This window comes from Bubalus kerabau, chromosome 7, assembly GCF_029407905.1.
Source record: "Bubalus kerabau isolate K-KA32 ecotype Philippines breed swamp buffalo chromosome 7, PCC_UOA_SB_1v2, whole genome shotgun sequence".
Lineage (NCBI taxonomy): Eukaryota > Metazoa > Chordata > Mammalia > Artiodactyla > Bovidae > Bubalus > Bubalus kerabau.
Window position 1 is genome coordinate 26,593,710 of NC_073630.1, and position 24,796 is coordinate 26,618,505.

The 24,796-nt window shown below is 40.2% G+C and overlaps 1 protein-coding gene across 3 annotated transcripts in view; it reads right to left on the bottom strand.

The window, feature by feature from the left end:
* Positions 1-24,796, bottom strand: part of PPA2 (inorganic pyrophosphatase 2) — a 217,184-nt gene that overhangs the window by 81,901 nt on the left and 110,487 nt on the right. The window contains exon 2 of one of the 3 annotated variants that reach the window (XM_055587874.1): positions 19,517-19,574. In XM_055587874.1, coding sequence (XP_055443849.1) covers positions 19,517-19,574 — 58 coding nt within the window. Of the gene's footprint in view, positions 1-13,709; positions 13,916-19,516; positions 19,575-24,796 lie in introns of those variants that run through there. The other 2 variants (XM_055587872.1, XM_055587873.1) reach the window with 2 other exon arrangements.

The following is a 24,796-nucleotide window of genomic DNA, read 5'->3' on the forward strand; positions in this document are numbered from 1 at the left end:
ATCTATGAGGAACACAAAGAACAGGAAACAATACCTATGGCTGATTCATGTTGAGGTTTGACAGAAAACAACAACATTCTATAAAGCAATTATCCTTCAATAAAAAAATTTTTTTAAAAAGAACAGAAAACAAAATTATCAGTTTGCTGCAAGATTATTTACTTTTCTATAAATAACAAAGTTACTTAAATGGGTCACATTTACATATTTTCTATTAAAATAAAACATAGTGGTGGAGAATTGAACACAGTACAGCAACTTTGGAAAATAGTTTGACAGTTTCTTATAAACGTATGATCCAGAAATAAAGAAAAATGAAAACTTATGCTCAAACAAAAACTTCTCAGTGTATGTTTATAGTGGCTTTACTCAATAACCACAAAAACTGGACACAATTCAAATATCCAACTGGTAAACAGATAAACTATTAAACCCACACAATGGCATTTTACTCAATAGTCCAGCAGCAGCAGCAGCCATTAGTCCATAATAAAAAATGAACTACTGATACACAAAAGAAAATGAAAAAAATCTATAATGCAATTATGCTAAGTGAAAGAAGCTAGATTCAAACAACTCCTCTAAGATAACATTCTGGAAAAGGTAAAACTATAGGGATTAAAAACCAGACCAGAGGTTGCCAGAGGTTGAGCGGAGAGGGTGGAGTTGACTTAAAAGAGGAGCGGGGAGAAAATCTGGGGGAGTGACAGACTGTTCTGCACCATCATTGTGCTGGTGTTTAAAAGAGTCTGTATTTCTACTAAAGCTCAGAACTGTTCACCCAAAAAAGAAGGCAGTTTAGAAAACTATAGTACATTTTAAGGTATAAATAGGAGCACTTACTGCAAATAACAATCACCCATCTGCGGTTCTTTTCTCTACTAAGTCATAAAGATAAGGTAGAATTCTGAACAAAAGAAAGATTAGCACATTACTACGTTGCTACATTTGCAACCTATCACTGATGGAAATTAACAACCACCACAGCTCTAAGAATTCAGGAAGTCCTACAAACCAAGAAAGTTTGTTATTAAACTTAATGAAGTACAGGAAACTTGAAAGAACAGCTGGGCTACCTGGAATTAAGACTAAATGATACCTCTAGCACACTGACTCGGTGTGAAGTTTCCCTAAAGCTCTTGTTAACTGGGGACAAGTCTCAACAAATACTAAGAAGTAAGAGAAGTATGTGCTACTCAAGTATGAGGGCAAACAGGACTAGACTGTGATCATTAAAAGCTAAAGATCTGTGAGAAGTGTTCTTTGACATCTATCACTTCAAACTGGGGTCTAAATATATTCAAACACTAAGGCAGTGCCAATACATACACTAAAATAATTTTCTAATTGCCATTCTGGAAGGCAAAAAGAATATACAGGTAAATGAATGGTTTGACTCAGATAACCAAACCTACTAGAAGCCATTTGGGTCATGAAATAGTTTAAATAAAAACATAATAATAAAGAAAAAAAAGAAAAACGTCTGGGAAAATAAAATAGGGCCTTACATCTCTGATAATTATAATGCTTTGATGGGCATAATACTAATAACTTTGTACAGGAGCAATGAATACAGAGGGCAAGAGTCTGCCTTGTAGTTGCTGAGTTTGATAAAGTCACTCGATTTCTCTGACACTTTTCTCAATTTCCTGTAATTAAATAATATACAATTTAGTATGCAAAAGGCAATGTATTAGATGTCATAATACAAAAGTGCTAAAATGTGAGCAATGCCTACAGCTAAGTTAGTGTGCACTACACACTATCAGGATCAGCATCATCCTACAAACTGAGAGACAAAGAAGTCCTCTTGGCACAATCAAAGAGCTAATCACTGACCTAACGTACAAAGAAAGGATAAGAATCCATCAGAAGTGTTCTAAAGTCAGTACTATAAGTATATTAGGCTTCACTTAAACGCATTCAGTTCAGTTCAGTCGCTCAGTCGATTCCAACTCTTGTGACGCCATGGACTGCAGAACGCCAGGCTTCCCTGTCCATCACCAACTCCCGAAGTCTACTCAAACTCATGTCCATCGAGTCAGTGATGCCATCCAATCATCTCATCCTCTGTCGTCCCTTTCTCCTCCCGCCTTCAATCTTTCAATCATCAGGGTCCTTTCAAACAAGTCAGTTCTTCACATCAGGTGGCCAAAGTATTGGAGTTTCAGCTTCAGCATCAACCCTTCCAATGAACATTGAGGACTGATTTCCTTTAGGATAGACTGGTTGGATCTCCTTGCAGTCCAAGGGACTCCAAGAGTCTTCCCCAACACCAAATTCAAAGGCATCAATTCTTCTGCACTCAGCTTTCTTTAAAGTCCAACTCTCACATCCATACATGACTACTGGAAAAACCATAGCTTTGACTAGATGGACCTTTGTTGGCAAACTAATGTCTCTGCTTTTTAATATGCTGTCTAGGTTGGTCATTGCTTTTCTTCCAAGGAGCAAGCATCTTTCATGGCTGCAGTCACCATCTGCAGTGACTCTGGAGCCCAAGAAAATAAAGTCTCTCACTGTTTCCATTGTTTCCCCATCTATTTGCCATGAAGTGATACAACCGGATCCCATGACCTTAGTTTTCTGAATGTTGAGTTCTAAGCAACATTAAATGCATTAAGATTCTTAAACACATTAAGATTCTCTAAAGGTGGGTTTAAAGATAGGTTCTGGTATCCCCTGCTTTTCAAAAGTTTGGTTTAAGCCACTTCACTTTTATAAAAGACCTATATTAGTGCCTGTTTTTGCTAACAACAACAACAACAAAAAAAATCCAAAGAGGATTTTTAACTTTTACAAAAAAAAAAAAAAAAAAGAAATGAAAGCAGCATTCAGTGTGTTTTCAGCAGCTGTTAATGGAGGCATCAAGCAGCTCTGAGCAGTGAGTGTGGCCAGGCAAGCTCCTTTCCTGGGAACTACACTCAGCATCTCAGCAGCAAGTTGCCAGAGCTCTGAACGACGTCCATGAGCACCTGTGCTTTCTCTCCATTTATCTTGTGCATTTGTTAGCAAGAGGTCTCCTAAGGTATGGCTTCTTTAAAACATTTCAGCTGATGGATAATTTCATAGGACCACTCCACTTCTAGATAGAGAAACCTGTGCTTTCTATCCTGCTGCTGCTGCTGCTGCTAAGTCGCTTCAGTTGTGTCTGACTCTGTGCGACCCCATAGATGGCAGCCCACCAGGCTCCCCCGTCCCTGGGATCCTCCAGGCAAGAACACTGGAGTGGGTTGCCATTTCCTTCTCCAATGCATGCATGCGTGCTAAGTCATTTCAGTCGTGTCCAACTCCTAGCGACCCCATGGACTGCAGCCTACCAGGCTCCTCTGTCTATGGGATTTTCCAGGCAAGAGTACTGGAGTGGGTTGCCATTGCCTTCTCTCTGATCCGGTCTAAAATGAATGGGGTAATCCTTATTATACCTCTGAGCCATGGACAGACTTGGTACACGCAGCAAGCACTGTGGCAGCGCATGCCACCTTTTAAAGACAGAACTGCAGCACACATCAGAAACAGCCCTTTCTTAGAGGCTCAGAATAAAGTAGTGATAATCTTAGGTTAGAACTTCATTATCTGCAGCTCAGACTGGTTGTTCTTTAGAATTATAACCAAATTGTTGCCAATTTACTTTTTCAAATACTGTAATATATTCATATAGTTTTTAATTTACAATATTAGAATATTATCTACTGATTTCGGCTCTGAAAGGTAAGTTTAGTTCATCTGACTGCAACCTAATCCCTTTAAATTCTCTGTTGGCCAATACTTTACAGCTTTACTCCTTGCTTCATCAAAACATAAACAGCATTTCTTGACTCAACTTACAAGGCTTTTTCTCTTTCTTCATTCTTTTTCCTTATTTTTTATCTTCTGCACTTACATTTTTTCACTTCAAAGCTGATAAAATGTTCTATAATCCTATTGAGTTTTCCATGCTTTTCCTGTTAGTGTATTTCCTAAAGATCAGAAAAGCCTCGATTGCTTGTTAAGCAGATCTCATACCTAGTTAATCAGAATCATAAGGAGAGAAATCTGGGTATTTATATTATTAGTAAGCATATGAGTCAGGCAAGTTTAAGAAGCATTGCTAGATGTTGATTTTTGGCCAAGTAGAATCTTACAGATAATTTCCGTTTCTGTTCAACTTCTATTTTGAGTTGTGTTTCTAATTTTCTTCCTTAGTCAGTCATAATCATATCTATCAATTATTCAAATGTCTCACAGCTTCCACAGAAACTATGGAATTCTCTAACCAAATAGCTCCCTTTGGAAATCATACTTTCTGTTGCAATCTGGATTGGATGCTTTCTTGGCATCTTGAGACTCTGCTTTGTTGGTTTCCAACTTAGATCTGTTTTCTGGATTCCATGCTTTCAGCTTTGTTTGTTTTACCTGTTTTGCAAGAGCATATTCCTAACTTGTGTAGTGTAAGAAAGGAGGCACGGGAGGTAAGTCTCCAAAGTCCTTAAATGCCTGAAGTGTCTTGACTCAGCCTACACCCTGGATTAATGATTGCCAGGGTAAATTCTAGAAGGAAAACGATCTCAGAATTTTGGAAGTGTTACTCCAGTCTGAGCTTTCAGGGCTGCTCGTAGTCAGATACCAGTTTGTTCTTGGTCCTCTGCAGGTGGCCTGTTCTCCCCGCTTCCCCTCCTCCCAACCCCAGGGACTTTCAGGGTCTTCTTTATAAAAGCCTCTGTTTTCTGAGTTTTCACAGCAGAGTCAGGGACTCAGAGCACTTGGGTACTTAAATTCTTAGATCTCTTTCACTATTCCTTTGAAAATTCTTCATTTTGTCTGTTGTTTCCTTCTGGAACTCATAGTATCCAAATGTTAAAACTTCCTAGAGTAAATCTCTATGTTTCTTCTACCTTTTTTTATTCCCCCCCCACCCCCTACCCCTCCCCCCCACCCCCCCCACCCCCACCCCCGCTGTCTCTTTGACATTTTGTTTTACTTTCTGGTAGATTTCTTTACCTTATGTTCTAACTTCTCTGTATCAGCTTTCTAGGACTGCCCTAACAAATTATTACACACTTGGTGGCTTAAAATAACAGAACACCAATTTACCCACTTCCCCTTCTATCAACTTTTGTGTCTTAATCAGATTTTAATCTCCAAAAGCTCTTGTTCTTTGACTGCCTTTTCTTCATAGCCTCCTCTTCCTTCTTAATGGGTACAATCACTTGCTGAAATCTCAGTGGATACCTGTGTGACTCTGAAAAATTCTGGTTCTCTTTTCTTTTTTCCCATTTAGTTTTTAAGGTTTTCTTAAAATCATTCATTCAGTAAATACTTATTGAACACATACAGTATACTAAGCACTGTTTTAGGTACTAGATATACAAAGTCCTTGCTTTTGTGGAATTTATATTCTGCTCAGGGGTTGGTGCATAGAAGCAATGAATATGCTTTTAACTTGATCAGGTATTGGGCAAGAAAAGAATGGCGGAAGGAGATAATATTTTATATGGAAATGCCAGGGAAGCGGAATGAAGCGAGGAAGAGGGTCAAGCAGACATCTAGGGAGGCACACTGCATGAGGAGCAAGCACAGAGGTGCTGAAGCAAGAAAACACAGGGCATCTGGAGACACCCAGAGGCCAGGATGGCTGGAGCACGATGATCTGAAGGAAGAGAGGTAAGCAAAGACTTCAGTGACGAAGCCCAGGATCAGCTCACACAGGACCTTGCAACAGTAAGAGAAGAACCTGGCATGATCAGACTTATATGTCATGACTTCTGGTGGAAAGCAGGCTTCAGGAGACAGTGGTGGAGCAGGGTGAAGAACCAGGAGGCCCCTGCAATCGGTCAAGTGAAAGATGCTGGTGATGTGGATACAGGAGCACAGGTGGCAGCGGAGATGAGTAACTGTCTTCTGGATACATTTCAAAAGCTGGACTGAAGGGAGAGACTAGTAGCTAGATATAGGGTAAGAGTGGCCACAACAATGGTTCCTAAGTTACTGGTCATAGGTGTGAAGGCCGAAATAGTTGGGTAGGGGTGGGGGACAGGGAGTTCTGTTTTCTACACATTAACTTCAGGTTAACTTCTGGGACATCTCAGTGGAAATACACAGTACATTTACCGCATGTGTAAATCTTGAGCTCAAGAAGAGACTAGGGCTAACATTACAAATCTGGGAGGAGGGATATCTCGATAGATGGGATCATCTACAGCAAAAGCAGCAACAGAAACTCTGGCCCACAGCCCAAATCCAGCACAAGGGCTGTCCCTACTTTTATAAACAGCCTTTGGGGAACATAGCCATACCCATACCTTTACTCGCTGGTTGCTTTTGCCCCACAACGCAGAGTTAAGTAGTTTGTGAGGGACCACCGGTCTTGCTAAAACCTAAACTATTTACTATTGGGCTCTTTTCAGAAAGGGCTTGCCAACCCCTGCCCTAGAGAGAGAAAAGATAGATATATGTGCAAAGTACTGAGTCCCGGGCCATTTCAAAGGTCAGAGTTCAGATCAGAGAATCCAGCAAAGGAAACTGCTGATGGAGAAGCTATCAAAAGAAGATAAAAGACAGTGTTGTCCCAGGAGAGGAAAAAAAAAATTTCAAGGCAGGAAGAGGGTTAGACTGTGAAAATACTGTTGAGAATTCACCTGGGAGGAGAATTTTCAGTTGATCATTAATTTGCCACATGAAGGTCACCTTTCGACAAAGCAGTTTGGTAGATAACAGTAGCAGTGAGGAAAACCTGTCTGAAGGTGACCCCTGACAAGCTGGTCTATAGTTACGAATAAAAGACTAGGAAAAGCCGATGTGTGTGGGAGAGGCCTGGCCAAGGGCCGGCTTCCTGTGAGGACGTGCGCTTAAGAAGCCGGCTGTGACAATGGCACATCCCCGAGTCGGAGAGACAGTAACGCCATCAGGCTGTCCCACCGGCCTCCAGGCACGTCCTTCAACTTCTGCGGAAGGAATCAGGCCATGGCCTAAGCCCCAGGCCTGCATTGTAAACATCCATGCGCCTGCCAGCCCATAATACAACTTACACGGCTCCTCCTGTTTCAAGCTCCACATCTCTCTCTCTCTCTCTCACGTGTCTCCCATATGTCAACATGTCCCAGACCCTGAGGTTCTGCAAAGCAGCTCAGCTTCCTCTGAAACTACAGACCCTCAGCACACAGACTTAAGTTGGGACTTCCTCTGTGCCTCTTCACCAATAACCACACCTCCATCTGCTTTTCTTCCTTTATAAATATTCTGAAATCACCAGCTTTAATGGCTCCTTCTTATTTGTTGTTTCAGGGTTATCTTTTTTTATCCACCTACTATCACTTTTGGATATTTATGAGGAGAGAGAAAAACAATGGGAGTCACCCCCACCACCTTGTTGGGGTATTTCACTTTGTCAAAAATCAGACTACATACCTACTAGGCATTAGCTAACAAATTCTATCAGGCCCATCAACGTATATTCAGTTCAGTTGCTCAGTCGTGTCCGACTCTTTACGACCCCATGAATCGCAACACGCCAGGCCTCCCTGTCCATCACCAACTCCGGGAGTTCACTCAGACTCACGTCCATCGAGTCAGTGATGCCATCCAGCCATCTCATCCTCTGTCGTCCCCTTCTCCTGCTGCCCCCAATCCCTCCCAGCATCAGAGTCTTTTCCAATGAGTCAACTCTTCACATGAGGTGGCCAAAGTACTGGAGTTTCAGCTTTAGCATCATTCCTTCCAAAGAAATCCCAGGGCTGATCTCCTTCAGAATGGACTGGTTGGATCTCCTTGCAGTCCAAGGGACTCTCGAGAGTCTTTTCCAACACCACAGTTCAGAAGCATCAATTCTTCGGCGCTCGGCTTTCTTCACAGTCCAACTCTCACATCCATACATGACCACTGGAAATATATTAGATGTTGCCAAACAATGTCAAAATTTTACCTTCAACTGGACTGAAATGAGATTTCATTCAGTCACTTTGTAAGTTATCTACATGTTTTTCTCTTAGAATAGCAAGTTGTTTCAGAATGAAAGTTCACTTAAATCAGCAAGTGAGAAAATCAAATGGACTGCAAAACCTGTATCTGATTATATGTATCATATACATCAAATAGCTACATGTAGGCCAAGTACCAACATACTATCACATATGATTACTAAAACCATTTATGGACATGCTTACTGGAAGCTGTGGCAATGACAAAACCAAATAAATACAATTAATGTTTCTATATCCACACAATAACCATTATGTTCTATTACATTAATTCAAGTTCTATGATATAGGCAAAATTAAAAAAAAAAAAGGTTATAAGAACTCATATATTTAAGGCTCAAAACACACCTTTTGTGTACTATTCATTGTAAATTTTATTAAGTCCAGATGTGTGGTACATTCAATGGCAGATTGCTCCTACTATTCAAATGATGTATGTTAAGAAAACATATAATAATTTCAACATAAACATATGCTTATTATAAATGATAAAACAAATTCATTGTTTAAAACCTGCATGATTCATTCTCATGCTAAATAAAAGCAACTGGAATTATCTATGGCATTATTTCTCTAAGTGAACCAGTTACCTTGCTTGCTTGCTAAGTCGCTTCAGTCATGTCTGACTCTGTGTGACCCCATAGATGGCAGCCCACCAGGCTCCCTGTCCCTGGGATTCTCCAGGCAAGAATACTGGAGTGGGTTGCCATTTCCTTCTCCAATGCTGCTGCCAAGTCACTTCAGTCGTGTCCGACTCTGTGCGACCCCACAGACAGCAGCCCACCAGGCTCCCCCGTCCCTGGGATTCTCCAGGCAAGAACACTGGAGTGGGTTGCCATTTCCTTTTCCAATGCATGAAAGTGAAAAGTGAAAGTGAAGTCGCTCAGTCTATCCGACCCTCAGCGACCCCATGGACTGCAGCCCACCAGGCTCCCCCATCCATGGGATTTTCCAGGCAAGACTACTGGAGTGGGGTGCCATCGCCTTCTCCGGAACCAGTCACCTACCCCACAGTAACAAAAATCCAAATTATGAAAAGCTTAGTTTCTCCTCATCCTTTCAGAAAACTTAAAAAATTTAAAATAATGAATTATAAGTTATGAACAAAAGAAACACATAGAGACTACCAAATAAATACTGGCATACAATGTTATGTCTCTAGTCCTATATGAACAAGTCTTACTTCATTATGATTTCACAACTAATTCAAAAGATTGCAGGTCATCAGTACCCATTAAAACTCCTGAGACTTGGAATTAATAAATTGGGACACAAAGTATCCAATTCTATCCATATCCCACTGTTCTCATCCTTTATAAAATCTAACAAGAATTTTGGTCTAGTGTCTTAAAGTCAAAAGGGAAAAAGGAATAATACATATTTTTAAACATTAACCATGTACCAAGCAGGAGACACTAATAATCTTTACATATATGGTATCGTTTAGCTGCCACAGCAATTCTATAAAATCATCAGTGTTATTCCCATTTTACAGATGGAGAAATTGAGCTAAAGGAAGCAATTCTATAAAATTATCAGTGCCATTCCCATTTTACAGATGGAGAAATTGAGCTAAAGGAAATCAAGCGATGCCAAGCCTACAACCTATTTTTTTTTCCATTTAAAAAAATTTTTAATTAGAGGATAATTACTTTACAACATTGTGATGGTTTCTGCCATAAATCAACATGAACTGGCCATAGGTATACATACTTCCCCTCCTCCTTGAACCTCCCTCCTGTCTCCCTCCCCATCCCGCCCCTCTACAACCCAAGCCTTTTGACTATTAATCTAGAACTCAATGCTTCCCAAACAGAATTCTATGAAACTCCAGAGTTACTAAAATGTCAACAAATGTTCTGAGAAACAGGGGCTTTGGGATTCAAAAGTTTGGAACAAGTTACGTTACATAAAAATTTCCAAGAACTTTAATATGCACACGGTGACTCCCCAAGGTAATAAAATGGGAAGTGGTTTGCTAATTTAATAAACCATGAAGCTCTTCCTTTAAAGAAAATCTAATAATACACCATGGGATGCTTGTGCTCAACTAAGCAGTTTGGAAAATGACTGATTCCGATCTCCTCTTTCCGTGGCTCAATAAAATGATGTAGTGAGAGGTTCAATTACTCACACAAGTCCCCACAAAAAGTAAATTACAGGGCCAAGAGGCCTCATGATTACCACCAGGATGCTCTTCCCCATCACCTTGTCTCACTTCAATACTATTCCTACAAGGTTTAACACCAATTAAAAGGGAAAAACCAAGTACTGCATCTATCATTTATTCTAATTCTTCTGAATGGTGGTAAAGAGAACCATTTACAGAAATGGAATTCAAAAAAGCCTACCTCCCAACTTCACTAGTATTACAGAGGCTTGGGAAATATTTGGAAATGTGGGAAATTATTTCACTGCTAAACAATACTAAACAACATTTTTCAAAAAAAGTGGTATACTGATGCTCTTCTTTGAAGGGAGAGAACTGCACCATATTACTGCTCACGGATACTGCCAGAGTACAAATATCCAATTTATTTATCTTTATAAAGAGTAAATTGCTCACTGTTTCCCACATACCCCCTAACACTGAAGGGGCTTCATTTCACATTGTCCTACCCCTTCCAGCAAACTATAAACTGTCCTGGGTCAAGGACGCCATCTGGCGTTTAATTGAGGAATTGTTCAACCCAACAATCTCGATGGCTATCTCACTGCCTGGCCTCTCCTCTGAACTACTTCCTTCCAATTTTTGCCCATCAACCTTAGTAAAATCATTTTTCTTCTTTTCTGTCAATTATTTCAACTGAATGAGATATAAATATAATATTTTATATTTATATAAAATATATTTTGTGGCATTCCAGCTATAGAAAAGTCATGAGTCTGAAACACGAAGCAACTAAAAAAACCACACCACAGCAAGAGGTCAACAGAGCCTCAGAAATGCCTAACAGATAATGTTAGGAGTATCTCTTAGTCATCCCCTCCAGAGAATACTGGCACTAAGGAGGGCCTTGAAGAGCACTGGTAGGTCAACTGCTTTCTTTCACAGCTACAGACACTGGCCATGTAAGAGATGACGCCACGGCCTGCCAACAGCACGCAGCGAGTCATTGTAGAGCCAGAATCAAGGCCTAGGACTCTCCATTCCAAAGTCCGTGCTCAGCAGGCTACACCGCATGCTCCAGGATCCTCAAGGCTGTTTTTTCCTCAGCCAACATTCAAATAAAATATTTTTTAGTGTTTTTATATTTTCCTTAACTAATTATATCAATATTATGAACCTCTCGGGCCCATTACTAAAATTTTCTCAGTGCCACATCTAACAGGTCCAGCACACACTTCATAATTTATTACTCTATTTATAACAAATCTAAAATACTTTCAGCATTTTAGGAGTTATACAGCTTCTATCTACCTTGAAATCTGCCAATCTGTTAACACTGTTACCATGGAAAGCTATTCCTCAAACCATCGTGTTGTAACGTTTTACAACAATCCATCAGAAATTTGGGTCTTCCTGTTAATGGTTCCTCTCTACTTCATTGCTGCTGCTGCTAAGTTGCTTCAGTCGTGTCCGACTCTGTGTGACCCCAGAGATGGCAGCCCACCAGGCTCCCCCGTCCCTGGGATTCTCCAGGCAAGAACACTGGAGTGGGGTGCCAGTTCCTTCTCCAGTGCGTGACAGTGAAAAGTGAAAGTGAGGTCACTCAGTTGTGTCCGACTCTATGCGACCCCATGGACTGCAGCCTACCAGGCTCCTCCGCCCATGGGATTTTCCAGGTGAGAGTACTGGAGTGGGGTGCCATTGCCTTCTCCGCTCTACTTCATTAGCCTTGACCAAATAAGGATGGGAAAGAATATGGAGAAACGTTTAAAGAAAACGGGAATTTTAGTATCAGCTGTGCCTGTGTGCTCAGTTGCTCAGTTGTGACCAACTCCTTGCGATTCCATAGACTGTAGTTCACCAGGCTCCTCTGTCCATGGGATTCTCCAAGTAAGAACACTGGAGTGGGTTGCCATTTCCTGCTCCACGGCATCTTCCAACCCAAAGACAGTAACCACAAAACTATGCAAATTGAGTCTTCTCTCCTATAAAATATGCCTCCACCCTAGGCTCAAGTCAGAGAAGGCGATGGCACCCCACTCCAGTACTCTTGCCTGGAAAATCCCATGGATGGAGGAGCCTGGTAGGCTGCAGTCCACAGGGCTGCTAAGAGTCGGACACGACTGAGCGACTTCACTTTCACTTTTCACTTTCCTGCATTGGAGAAGGACATGGCAACCCACTCCAGTGTTCTTGCCTGGAGAATCCCAGGGACGGGGGAGCCTGGTGGGCTGCCGTCTATGGGGTCGCACAAGTTGGACACGACTGAAGTGACTTAGCAGCCACCCTAGGCTCAAGTAGGAAACGTGTAAACATTTTGTAAATTACAGGTATCAAAAATGATCACAAGTATTAACAACAGAATTTATATTCTAGACGCTGTGACTAATCTCTTTGCATACACTATGCCATGTAATTCTTACAGCCCTATTTTACATATGAGAAAAACCAAGGCTCAGCAAGTTTGGAAACTCCTCCAGGATCACAGAGTTAAGAGCTAAAGAATCCAGATTCGAGCTGAGACTCAAAGTCTCTAGAGTTGGCATTCCTAATTGGTGGGCGGTAAGGCAAGGCCTCGGAGAAGGCAATAGCACCCCACTCCAGTATTCTTGCCTGGAAAATCCCATGGGCGGAGGAGCCTGGTAGGCTGCAGTCCATGGGGTCGCACAGAGTCGGACACGACTGAGCGACTTCACTTTCACTTTTCACTTTCATGCATTGGAGAAGGAACCGGCACCCCACTCCAGTGTTCTTGCCTGGAGAATCCCAGGGACAGAGGAGCCTGGTGGGCTGCCGTCTCTGGGGTGGCACAGAGTCGGACACGACTGAAGCGACTTAGCAGCAGCAGCAGCAGCAGCAGCAAGGCAAAGCCGACTTTAGGGGGGGGGAAAAAAAAGGTACTATTCCCCTTGGGGCTTTCAGATCAGTGAGGGATGACAGCAACTCAACCAACCTCGCTGCTTCACATCCTAGCTAACCTGCACAGTGAAACACACAGGTGCAAAAAAAAAAAATGAGACTAAGGGAGACCTGGGTCTTTCCCATTTTAGCTGGTCCTAAGTCGCTTCGCCCTCTGGATTTGCTCAATTTGGGGAGGAGAAGGGGTTACTTTGGAACCAACGAGGTCCTTGATCGTGGATCACATTCAAGGTGCAAACTCGCGAGTATAAATTCAGGCTGCTGAGCCTTCATCAGAGCCCCGCCCCATAAAAGAAGAACAGCTGGACCAAGCATCTCCGAAGTCCCGCCTGCCTCTCCAATCGCCAGCGGCCCTAGCCGGAGAAGCTTTGTTACGCCCACCCGGAGGGCGGGCTGACCCAGGAACTCCGTTCACCACAGTTGAATCCGGAACGCTGGGCGGGGGCCGGGCTAACGGCTGCGGGCCCGGGCAGGTGACGCCGGTCCCCGCTCAGGGTGACCCGGCGCGGCCCCGCCTGTCGCCCTGCGTCTCTGCGCTCCGTGACTGGGACCTGGCGGCTCCCTTCGCAGGCAGCTCCCGCAGCTCGGCGCGGGCCCCCGCGTGCGGGAACGTGGCCTGGACCGCGCGGCGACCGCGCTGTGCCCGCCGGACGCAGGGATGGAGGCCACGCTCCCATCCCCAACCTCCGGTGCGACGCGCGGCGGGCCTCCCGCGAGCTACTTACTGAAAAAGAGGCGGTAATCGGGAGAGTGGGGCTGGCCGCGCTCCTCAGTGCGGTACAGGGCCATGGTTCGAAGCGGCCCGGGCCCTGCGCTGGCTCCCCGCAGCAGGCGGGCGGCGGCGGCGCCCACGGGCCAGGCCCAGCTGGTGCGCAGCAGTGGCAGCAGCGCGCGCATGGCGTAGACACTGGTCCGGCTTCGCGCGGGTGGTGCCGGGGGACCCGCCCGGCCGCGCGCCGGCGCCCCCTACCGCCCGGAGTGGGCACTCCCAGGCGGAGGTTTGGAACCCCGCCCCCGCCACGCTGGCGTTGGAGACTGCTCCTAGAAATTAGAACGCCTGGCAAATTGGCAGGATTGCACAAGGGTACCCGCAGCGAGACCGAGGTTCAAGGCCCCCCACCCTTGAGGAGCTCACTGCCACTTATTAATGTATACATGCATTCACTCGTTACTCACTCATCCAGACAGCATTTACTATCGTATTTATCATGCGTGTGTGCTAAGTCACTTCAGTCGTGTCCAACTCTTTGCGACCCCATGGACTGTAGCCCGCCAGGCTACTCTGTCCATGGGATTTTCCAGGCAAGGATATTGGAGTGGGTTCCCGTTTCCTTCTCCAGGGGATCTTCCCGACAAGGATCGAACCTGTGTCTCTCATATCTCCTACGGCAGGCAGGTTCTTTACCACTAGTGGCCACCCAGCCATAGCGACTTAATATTGACTGATTGCTCTGTCCCAAGCACCCTCTATATCCTGTCCAATGTAGGAGACAAGCATGCACACGCATGAAAACATCACTGTGAGACATAATCAGGCCTCCTTATGAAGACTTGACATAACTTACAGAGCCCCAAACGGTAACTTCCTCAAATGCCTTCTCCATGAAGCCCTTCCTACTTAATCCAAGTAGAGGTGATATATCGTTCCTTTTTCTTACATTTTCTTTCCTACAGTGGCACCTGGTACTGTGCCTCCTATGCTTGTAAACTTACCATCTTCCCCATTTCATCGTGATCTGCACACTGGATTGTCTACATGCCAAGCACTTAAGATTTGAGATTTAGTACTTTTGAAGAATGGAACATCCAACATGCCTTACATAGATAATGGCTCCTTTGTTGTTGAGTTAAATTGTTCTTGGAACTCCTTCTCTACCAAACCTCTGCCATGAGCATATGAAATTCTAAGCTTAACAGCATATGAAAGTATCAGGTTTCCAGAAAAATTTATGGAAATATAATCTACAGGTACCATCTCTTCTTTTTCATATTCTTCCCTCGTCTCAGTCCAGATGGGTTCCTTCCTCCACCCTCACCAGGTTATCAGTGACTCGTTGAATATAAAGGTCAATTCCCGTAATAAATCAGAATGAGAGAATCCAGAAGAGAACATTAAATAAGATACTTTTCCATTAGAAATTAAAACTTTCAAAGAAAATTAAATACTTCAGTTATTTAGTCTATAAAAGTGTAACAAGAAGACTAGTAATTTTATGTTCAACATAAACATAATATTGAAACAATATTGTATATCAGCTATACCTCAATACATTTTTAGTTAAAAATAAAAAGAGAAGAGTAACAATTTTACAAGAGGCAAAAAAGTTCACTTACAATCTTTGCAAAAACTAAGTGAAATAGTTTTAATTAAAAGAGAAGCCATTTTAAAATAATAGTCTCTTAAACTACTATAATAAAAATTAGCTAATAAATGGAATGTTAAGTACAATGAATACATAAATTCATGAAAAATATAATTCTAACTTAAAATCCTGGCTCTCGCAAGATAAGACCAACATTTTTATGTATATTATGTTAATTAATTACTAGTAATTAACTCACAAGTACAGATCTGATTCAATTCAAACTAGTTAACCACTCTGTTCCGTGGCTACAAACTACATTTTCTGGCTCTTAATGTTAGCAAGATAAAATAAGATGTTTAAAAACTGGTGCAAACAAGCTTTTACTCACAAAAATCTGAATGCAGAAATCCTACTAAGGTGACTCTATAGTCAGCATGTAGCTTAAATAGAGGGGATAATACTTACATCTGTCTAGGCAGTAGCCAGGATTTTGATCAACATCAGTATCTGGAGGTAAGTGATACAGGGCTCTCCTATATGAGGGAGCCACATTATTTCTATCCTGTTACACTGATGTATTCCATCTCCAATCCTAAGGTAACCCTTGTAGTTCAAAATGACTGCCACAGCTCCAAGCATCCCATCTTCATTCTACCTAACAAGAAAGAAGAAAAAAAAAAAAGTAGGATGTGCTCTTTCCTTAACAACACATCCCAGATATTGCATATACCTCATCTATTTGCATCCCATTGAGCAGCACCTAATTGACTGCCCATCAGTTCAGTTCAGTTCAGTTCAGTTGCTCAGTCGTGTCCGACTCTTTGCGACCCCATAAATCGCAGCACACCAGGCCTCCCTGTCCATCACCATCTCCCGGAGTTCACTCAAACTCACGTCCATCGAGTCGGTGATGCACTGACTATAAACTAGAAGTCCTTTTTCTGGATGATCAAAAGCCCAGATAAAAATTAAGAGCCATACTAGTATGGAAAAAAAGGAAATTGGAGAACAACCAGCAGTCTACCACAAATGTCATTTTCTTTTCCTATAGTTCAATTTTCCTTAGGTCTATGAGAAGTTTTACATATTTCTACTCCAGCTGTGAACAAGGTTCACATTCTTGGGTACCTGAGTTCTTTTAGCATCTCCAATTACTATTTCATGACAGCTAAAATTAGGAGACTGATCTACCCAAGTTCCCAAAAAGATCTCTAGGAGATACTGTCAATAGACAGACTCCCTACTTAGGTAGTAGATTCTAAAGTGTTTCTGTCAAGAGTAGTTGCTTTGTAATGTGTCATCTTGATCAGGTGAAAAACTGTATGGTGGACTCTCCCATTAAAAAAGAGGGAAATTTCTTTTATATCAGAGTGGTAGTATGATTTGATTGTTTCCTCATAAGAAAAAAAGTGTAATTGTTCCATCAACCTTTGAAGTTCAGATGTTTCAACAAGACAAAATCCTATTGAGATAAAGTTGTGAGCTATTTTCCAATGATCCAGATACTCTTAGAATAAGATCAGACATTCCAGGTGTGTGATTCTTAGACATTATTGTTCTGTGGCAATCAAAACAATGGCCTTTTTTTTTTTTAATTGAGGTATAGTTGATGTACAGTGTTCTATAACTTTCAGGTACAGCATAATGATTCACAATGTTTAAAGGTTATGTTCCATTTGTAGTCATTGTAAATTATTGGCTAGATATGCTGTGTTGTGCAATATATCCTTGAACTTATTTATTTTACACATAGTAGTTTGTACCTCTAAATCCCCTGCCCCTTTCCTGCCATTCCTTCCTTCCCCCTCCCCATTGGTAACCACATATTTGTCCTCGGTATCTGTGGGTCTGTTTCTTTTATGCTACATTCACTAGTTTGTTGTACTCTTTAAGTTCTAAATATCATACAGTATTTGTCTTTGTCTGATTCATTTCACTTAGCATAATACCCTCAAGTCTACTCATGATGTTACAAATGACAAAATTTCATTCTTTTTTTATGACTGAATAGAATCAAACAATGGCTTTCTTTTGAAAATGGCAAAAAGAATTTTCCCCAGAGAATTCTTCCTTAAATTAACACCATAAAGTTTCCTAATACCAAAAACACCAAAAAGTCTCCTAGAAGCCCTACCCAAGAAAGTATTATCCTACGTCCTTCATTGCTCTCAAATTTCCCTTCAGACATTCATTTAGCTACAGAATCTGTTTTTCCCCCCAAATTATCTCAGTTTAAAAACTAATGTCATTTTGTATATGACACAAAGTATTTTTGCATTTTTAATATGCTCATGATATTTGAGTCTCTAACACTGTATCAGTCTGTGCCTACAACTCAATTCATTGTGATTCTATGCAGGGGTCCCTACATACAGCACTTCATAGATCACAAGGACTGGTGCCTGAGTATTTGAATATTGAAATATGTGTGATTTTATTACAAACTTCCTTTTTCATCTTTTTTATATGAAAGTTAGGCATTACATTGACTTTTAAAAAAAATTATCAGCATAGTAGGTTTTAGTATCTATCAATTCCATTTCAAGAAAGTAAAGATGTTGCTACAAAAAGATTTCTTATTTAAAAGGAAGTTTAGTTTATCCATTCACCCATTACTAGTCATTTGGATTATTTCCATCTTTTGGCTGTTATATTACTGCTATAAATATTCATATGTAAGTTTCTGTGTAGACATGTTTTCATTTCTCCTGGGTCACAAGGCAATTCTATGTTTAACTTTGAGAAATCACCAAACTGTTTTCCAAAGCAACTATACCATTTTGCATTCCAACAGCAATGTATAATTTTTCTACATCCTTGTCATAATTATTTCCTTTTTGAAAAATTATTATAGTCATCCTATTGGGCATGTAGTGGTATCTCATTCTGGTTTTTATTTGTATTTCTTTAATGACCAATGAACATCTTTTCCTGTATGGTTCTTTTTTGGGCTAATTGTATATCTTTGGAAAAATGTCTGTTCAAGTTCATTACCCATTGTTTAATTAGATCATTTGTCTTTTTGTTGTTGAGTTGGATAAACAAGTTGAGGTATACACATACAATGGATATTATTCAGCCATAAAAAGGAATGAAGTTCTGAAGCATTCTACAACTTAGATAGGCATCAAAATCATCAAGGTTAAGTGAAAGACATCAGGTACAAAAGGTCATGTGTTGTATGATTCCTTCCATATGATATACCCAGAATAGGCAAATCCTTAGAAATATTTTTAAAAAAAGACTAGTAGTTTTCAGGAAATGGGGAGAGGGAAGAACAAGGAGTGAATACTTAAAGGGTAAGTGGTGTTCTTCTGGGGTATTAAAAACATTTGAAGCTAGAGAGATGGTTGGTTGCACAATATTTTGAGTGCAGGAGATGCCACTGAATTGTATGCTTTAGAAAGGTTTACTATATAGTATGTGAATTTCACCTGAATTTTTAAAAAGGGAAAAAGTTAGGTCTAGGAAGTTTGAAAATAAATGTTGTACAGATGCCTAATCATTATTGTTCTATATACCCCATTAGCTGCCTGTAAGGCCTGTAAAACTCCTCAAAACAGTATTTGTAAATGTATAAAATGAAACGCATAGCTAAAAAGTAGACCAGTTACACTGAAATGTATTTACAAAAATACTGAAAAAACATTGTGAACTAACAATAGACATGCTTCTTCACTGAAGCATTAAGTGAAATGGAACTAATAACGATCATAATTTTGAAGTAATGATGGGTATAAATGATCTTCAGAGACATCTGAAATATTAGGAAAATAATTTAACAATTATGTACCATTTCTATTGGAAAAAAAAAATCACAGATTGTACTAACACTACTATAGGGCTTGTTGCCTACATTCATAAAGGCTAAATTTTAATCAAAGTAAGAGAAAATGAAAGCATAATCCTTATTTTTAATCCAAGCTCACTGACCCCCAAAATTCTACCTCAGAATCCCCAAAGGCAAACATCTAGTTAGGGGAAGGGGCATCTATTATTTCCCCTTTGATTTTAGGAGTAATTTGGTAGAAGTGATTAAGAAGAGCTGAATAGAAGAATACAGGACAAAGGAAAAGGTATGTTGGTGAATTGGATTCCTCTTTAAGATCGCTATAACTGAAGAGCAGATAAGACATCTGTGTGTCCTCTATTTTTTTTCTATCCTATTTTATAAAAGATGTTGATCCAAGATTTGATGAAACAAATGGCCCAAGAAGCAAACTCACCCAGCAAGTAGAGACGTAATTGGTTGAAAGATGAGAAATTAGTTTTATTCCCCTTTGTCTGAAAAAAAAAAAATATGTTGTTAGCACGTGGAAATCCTTTTCTGAATGATTGTATATATGTGAAAATAAGTCCGTGTCCTGAGGCCCATATACCTCTTAAAAATAGAAGATAATCAAGTTGTTTTTAACTAAGTCCCAGTGATATGCAGAATATATTTGGTATTAAGCTTTTGGTTTTTCTGGCTATCTACTAAATTGGATGTAATAAAATTTATCCATCATACAAGAATCGTATGTGATTTAACTACACATTGTTAAATGGCATGAAAAAAATAGAAAGTTTTGCTTGATTAAATATTGTTATTGCTTCTAGGCTAAAATAACCATGAGAAATTTCAGCCTCAAATGACACATTATAAATCCCTCATAATATTATAAATCTAGTAATCATAGTAATACTCTAATCCAATTCAGGGGTGAGCTGCTATATTGGTAATAATAGGTCCTGAACAAAATCTAATGAGACAACCCATTTTCTCTGTCCCTTTTCTAGCTTTTCCCTTTAGGCCTTGAGCTGTGGGAATTAATTCTGTTTTTAAATGGTTTAACCATAGAACTTGCTTTTTTCCCTCTTTTATACTGTTCTAATTACATGGAATAAAGATTTTCCAATTGGATTCAGAAGAACCCTGGGTTCTAAAGGCAGTTCTTTGAAATAAATTTAAAATAACCCATTACAAAAAAATATGGACAGAATTAGTTTATATCAAACCTAATGCTCATACCACAAAAGAATTTCAGGGTCCAATAAAAGAATGCAGAATGGTTTCACAATTTCAGCTGGTGAAGCTTATATTAGAAACTCAGTACCTGGAAAGTTTTCCATATTCGAGAAAGTTTTTAGAAAGAGAACTCATTCTTTCCCTCCTTCCTTTTTTCATCCCTTCTTTCATTTAACTAATATTTATTAAAGATGTTTCACGTGTCAGGAACTATGATAGTAACTGGATATAGAATGATGAAAAATAGGAAAATTATTATCCATATGGCGTTTAGAATCTGATGAAGAATTTGGGCATAAACAAATAATCACATAAAGTTATTGATAGGATTAAAAGCTGAGGTAAGTGCTATGAAGGAAAACATAGGAAGCTGTGACAGAAAATAATAGGGAAACTTGAACAAGGTTGAAGAACAGGGAAGACCTCAGTAAGGATATGACATTTTAGTTGATACCTAAAGGAGAGGTAGAACATAGTCAGGGTAAAGTGATATAGGAAGAGAACGTGCAAAGGTCCTAAGGCAATATGTGCCTGAGAAATATTTTCTGAGAAAACATTTGCCACGACATTGAAATATATATATTTTTGGCAGGCCAGATTCTCCAGGAAGCAGAACCTGAGACAGAATATTTGTTAGGAAGTACTTTTGGATTAATCTCTGTGAATGCAAGGGAAGGATTTAGGATTTGACCAAGGGAGAAGTTGACTGCATCACAGAGCCAAAGAACAACTCTGGTTGACCTCACAGGGAGTTGTAGAGGTAAAATGGCCTGTCAGGCTCGTATCCTATTGGGCCAGAATGGCTGGACCTTTAAACCTTTCTTTCATCATGTCAGTCTTTGGCTATCAGTCACTGTGGTGAGGATGTGACTTTGGGCTATGTGGCTTTTCACTTCTGACACCATCCCAGAAGAAGCTGATAGCTGAAGGCTCTCTGCTAATAGTACTCCCTGCAGCTGAGACAACAAGCTCCTCCTTGAAAGGGGGATCTGGGCGACACATGTCCATATCCATCCCAATATTCAATATTATGACGAGTTTTTACAAATCAATACAAGACAAATAACCCAATAACCAACAGAGTAGAAGACAAAAGTAGGCAATTCACAGAAAAATCACATTATCAACAAATGTATAAAACAAGCTCAACCCCATTGTTAGCAATAAGAAAAATGCAAAATAGGATAAGAAGCCTTTGTGTTTTCTTGTGCATTGCATTGGAAAGAGTTTAATGATGATGAAACCAATAATAGATGAAGGTGTAGTTAGTTCCACTGCTGCTCATCCTGGGATTTCTAAACAAAGGTCTCTCTCAATGTGATACAGTTTCCTCCATGAAGGAGCTAGCAACTCTGTTAGATAGTATACCGGAGTTTTCAGGGACCAAGCTGAATTTCCACACTGGGTTAGGGGGTGGGCAGAAATTAAACTGTTAAATAGACTGATACATGTAACTGTCCCCACAGTCCACAGGAAAAGCAAGCAGAAAATTTTATAGGGGTTCATCATAGAAGCATCTCTATTTCTAGCCTTATATTCTGAGGTTCAGCTATTTTGGGGTGAGATGTTCTAATTTGTGCTTGCCTAAAAAAGAACTTACCTGTGTTTTTGTTGTTCATTTGCTCAGTTGTGTCCAACTCTTTGAGACCTCATTGACTGCAGCATACCTAGCTTCCCTGTCTTTCACCATCTGCCTGTATTTCAGTTCAGTTCAGTTCAGTTGTTCAGTCGTGTCCGACTCTTTGCAACCCCATGAATCGCAGCACACCAGGCCTCCCTGTCCATCACCAACTCCCGGAGTTCACCCAAACTCATGTCCATCGAGTCAGTGATGCCATCCAGCCATCTCATCCTCTGTCGTCCCCTTTTCCTCCTTCCCCAAATCTTTCCCAGCATCAGGATGTTTTCCAATGAGTCAACTCTTCGCATGAGGTGGCCAAAGTATTGGAGTTTCAGCTTCAACATCAGTCTTTCCAATGAACACCCAGGACTGATCTCCTTTAGGATGGACTGGTTGGATCTCCTTGCAGTCCAAAGGACTCTCAAGAGTCTTCTCCAACAGCACAGTTCAAAAGCATCAATTCTTCGACACTCAGCTTTCTTCACAGTCCAACTCTCACATCCAAGGGGTCTGATTAAGAGGCTACTGAAAGACTCCAAGAAAGATCCAATGGGAGCAGCAGGAGTGGCAACAAAAATGGCAGGAAACGGGGGGTTTTCCTGTGGTCATGGAGTTAATAGGAAAGGTAGAAAAGCTGATACAGGAAAAAAATTCCAGGGTGGAGGAGAAAGAATAAATTCAGCACACAGAAAGAACAGTCTGAGAGAAAGGAGGACAAAGATGACTGGAAGTGGAGGGGAAAAAAGGAACTAAGAACCATGGCACTGAGGAAGAATGAGTTAAGGGCAAAATGAAAAAAAAGTTAGGAAAGTGAGTGGAGCTATAATTTGGAGGGCAAAAAATAGGAGCAGTGGTGGTTTAGTCTCTAAGTCGTGTCCGACTCTTGTGACCCCTTGTAGCCTGCCAGGCTCCTCTGTCCATGGGATTCTCCACACAAGAATACTGGAGTGGGTTGCCATTTCCTTCTCCAGGGAATCTTCCCAACCCAAGAATCTAACCCAGGTCTCCTGCATTGCAGGCGGATTCTTTACCGACTGAGCTACAAGTAGTGACCTGTATCTTTGAGCATCAGTTAAGAAAAGATAAAATGACTGCGCACTTTTTAAAAAGCTAAATGTTATATCTTAAAAAAAATTTTTTTATTAGGAAAACCAATATCTTCTATTATGTCTAAGCAGGTTTCAGTTTTTTCCTATTATTGAAAAGTATCTCTTCTGTTACAAAATATATATCTGCTCAGTGGTACCTGGTGTAATACAGCACATTTGAACAGACATTTAGTTGAGGAAGATACTTCTGAAGCTAGTTTATTGTATATTTCTTACCTTCTAAGCTAAGTTCTAAAATATATTTTCTTCTCATAAAGACACTTAATATTGTATTCTTTAAGATAAAGAACTTTCCCACTAATACCTCTAACACAAAGTAGAATTACTTAATACAATTTTAATCAATAGGAGCTATAAATTTTGTGGAATAAGTTACCCTCAGCCCCATCTGGGTCTCAGGTTAGAAGCCCCTCAAGGAGAGATGGTCCTTGAGTTTAGGATCTGAACTCTCTAAGGATGTGGAGCAAGGCAGCAGCAATTATACATCCTATTCATGCTATGGAAATGAGCATCATTTATCAGAGCCATTCATGAATTCTACCTTCCCCAGCCCTTTTCATATAAGACCAATCAGGGCTCATAACTTCCTGTCAGGCTAATGTAAAAAATATCCTCCTTCTCGGCTAGACCAGCCAGTGGTTCAATCAGCAATGGCCCGTGGGCTGTCTGAACTGTCTAGGACTGAGTTTGACCTTATCTGAAGGAGAGCAAAGGGAAGTGGGGAAGTGAAGTTAAGTGGAGGCCTTTCCCATAAAGTCAAGCAGACCATAAGCCACCAAAAAAATCTCTGACTGCTGCTCACTACTTTCATGTTTGAGAAGAAATGAGTACGCAATGGTTTTTGGAGAACTTTTTAGGAGAGTATGCTATTAGCTAGACTGTTAGTCTGGTGCATGATTCTAGCATATTTACCTTTTAAAAGCTCTCACCCAATTTTACTATGTATACTTATAAAATATATCCATCCTATTATAACATATATATAAATTATGTGGAATAAAATTTAATTATACAAAATTTTATTTTAAAATCTTTTTCTTAATAAAACTTTATATGTGCAAATAATATCAAAATTACCTAAGTAGTCTCATGGGACTCTTCTTGGCTAAATTTGGTATCACAGTGCTGTCCACTTTATCACAGATACATGAGGTTTCCCTAGAGAAAACTATTACCATATGTCTTTAAGAAAGAAAATGCCAGTAACTGATTAGCCCCATTTGCTGAAATCATTTTCCTTTTTATTCATTTTTACTTCAGTGACTAAGAAATAATTTATTTTTAGTAAGTAGAAAAGAAAAACCCATATAAGTAGTACTTAAAAATAAATTCCCATTCACCATCTTTAAGACCACAAAAAGGAAACAAACATATATAAATAAAAAGTGACAAGGTAATTTAACCTTAAAGTGATGAATATGACTAAACTAAGATGCCTTTTGAATAACTTTTGGAAATCTACAGCTGGTTCTTACCTGTAAATTCAGTTATTTTACTTAATTCCTATTAGCTTTCATTTTCAATTCATTATCAATAAAAGAGAAATCTCTCTATCTTAAAAATGATGCTTGAGTCTTTCCCCAGATACTAGACAAGAGAGATGATGAGGAAGCATTTAATCCTACTTTAAAGCAAATATTTAAATGAACATTTTCCCTTATTTGCAGCCATCATACAGTTATTTCAACTTCCCTGCCTTTGCTTGAAATATTGTCTGTAATCTTTTCTTAGAAATATCATTCAGAACAGGTTACCAGCCAATTTAAAA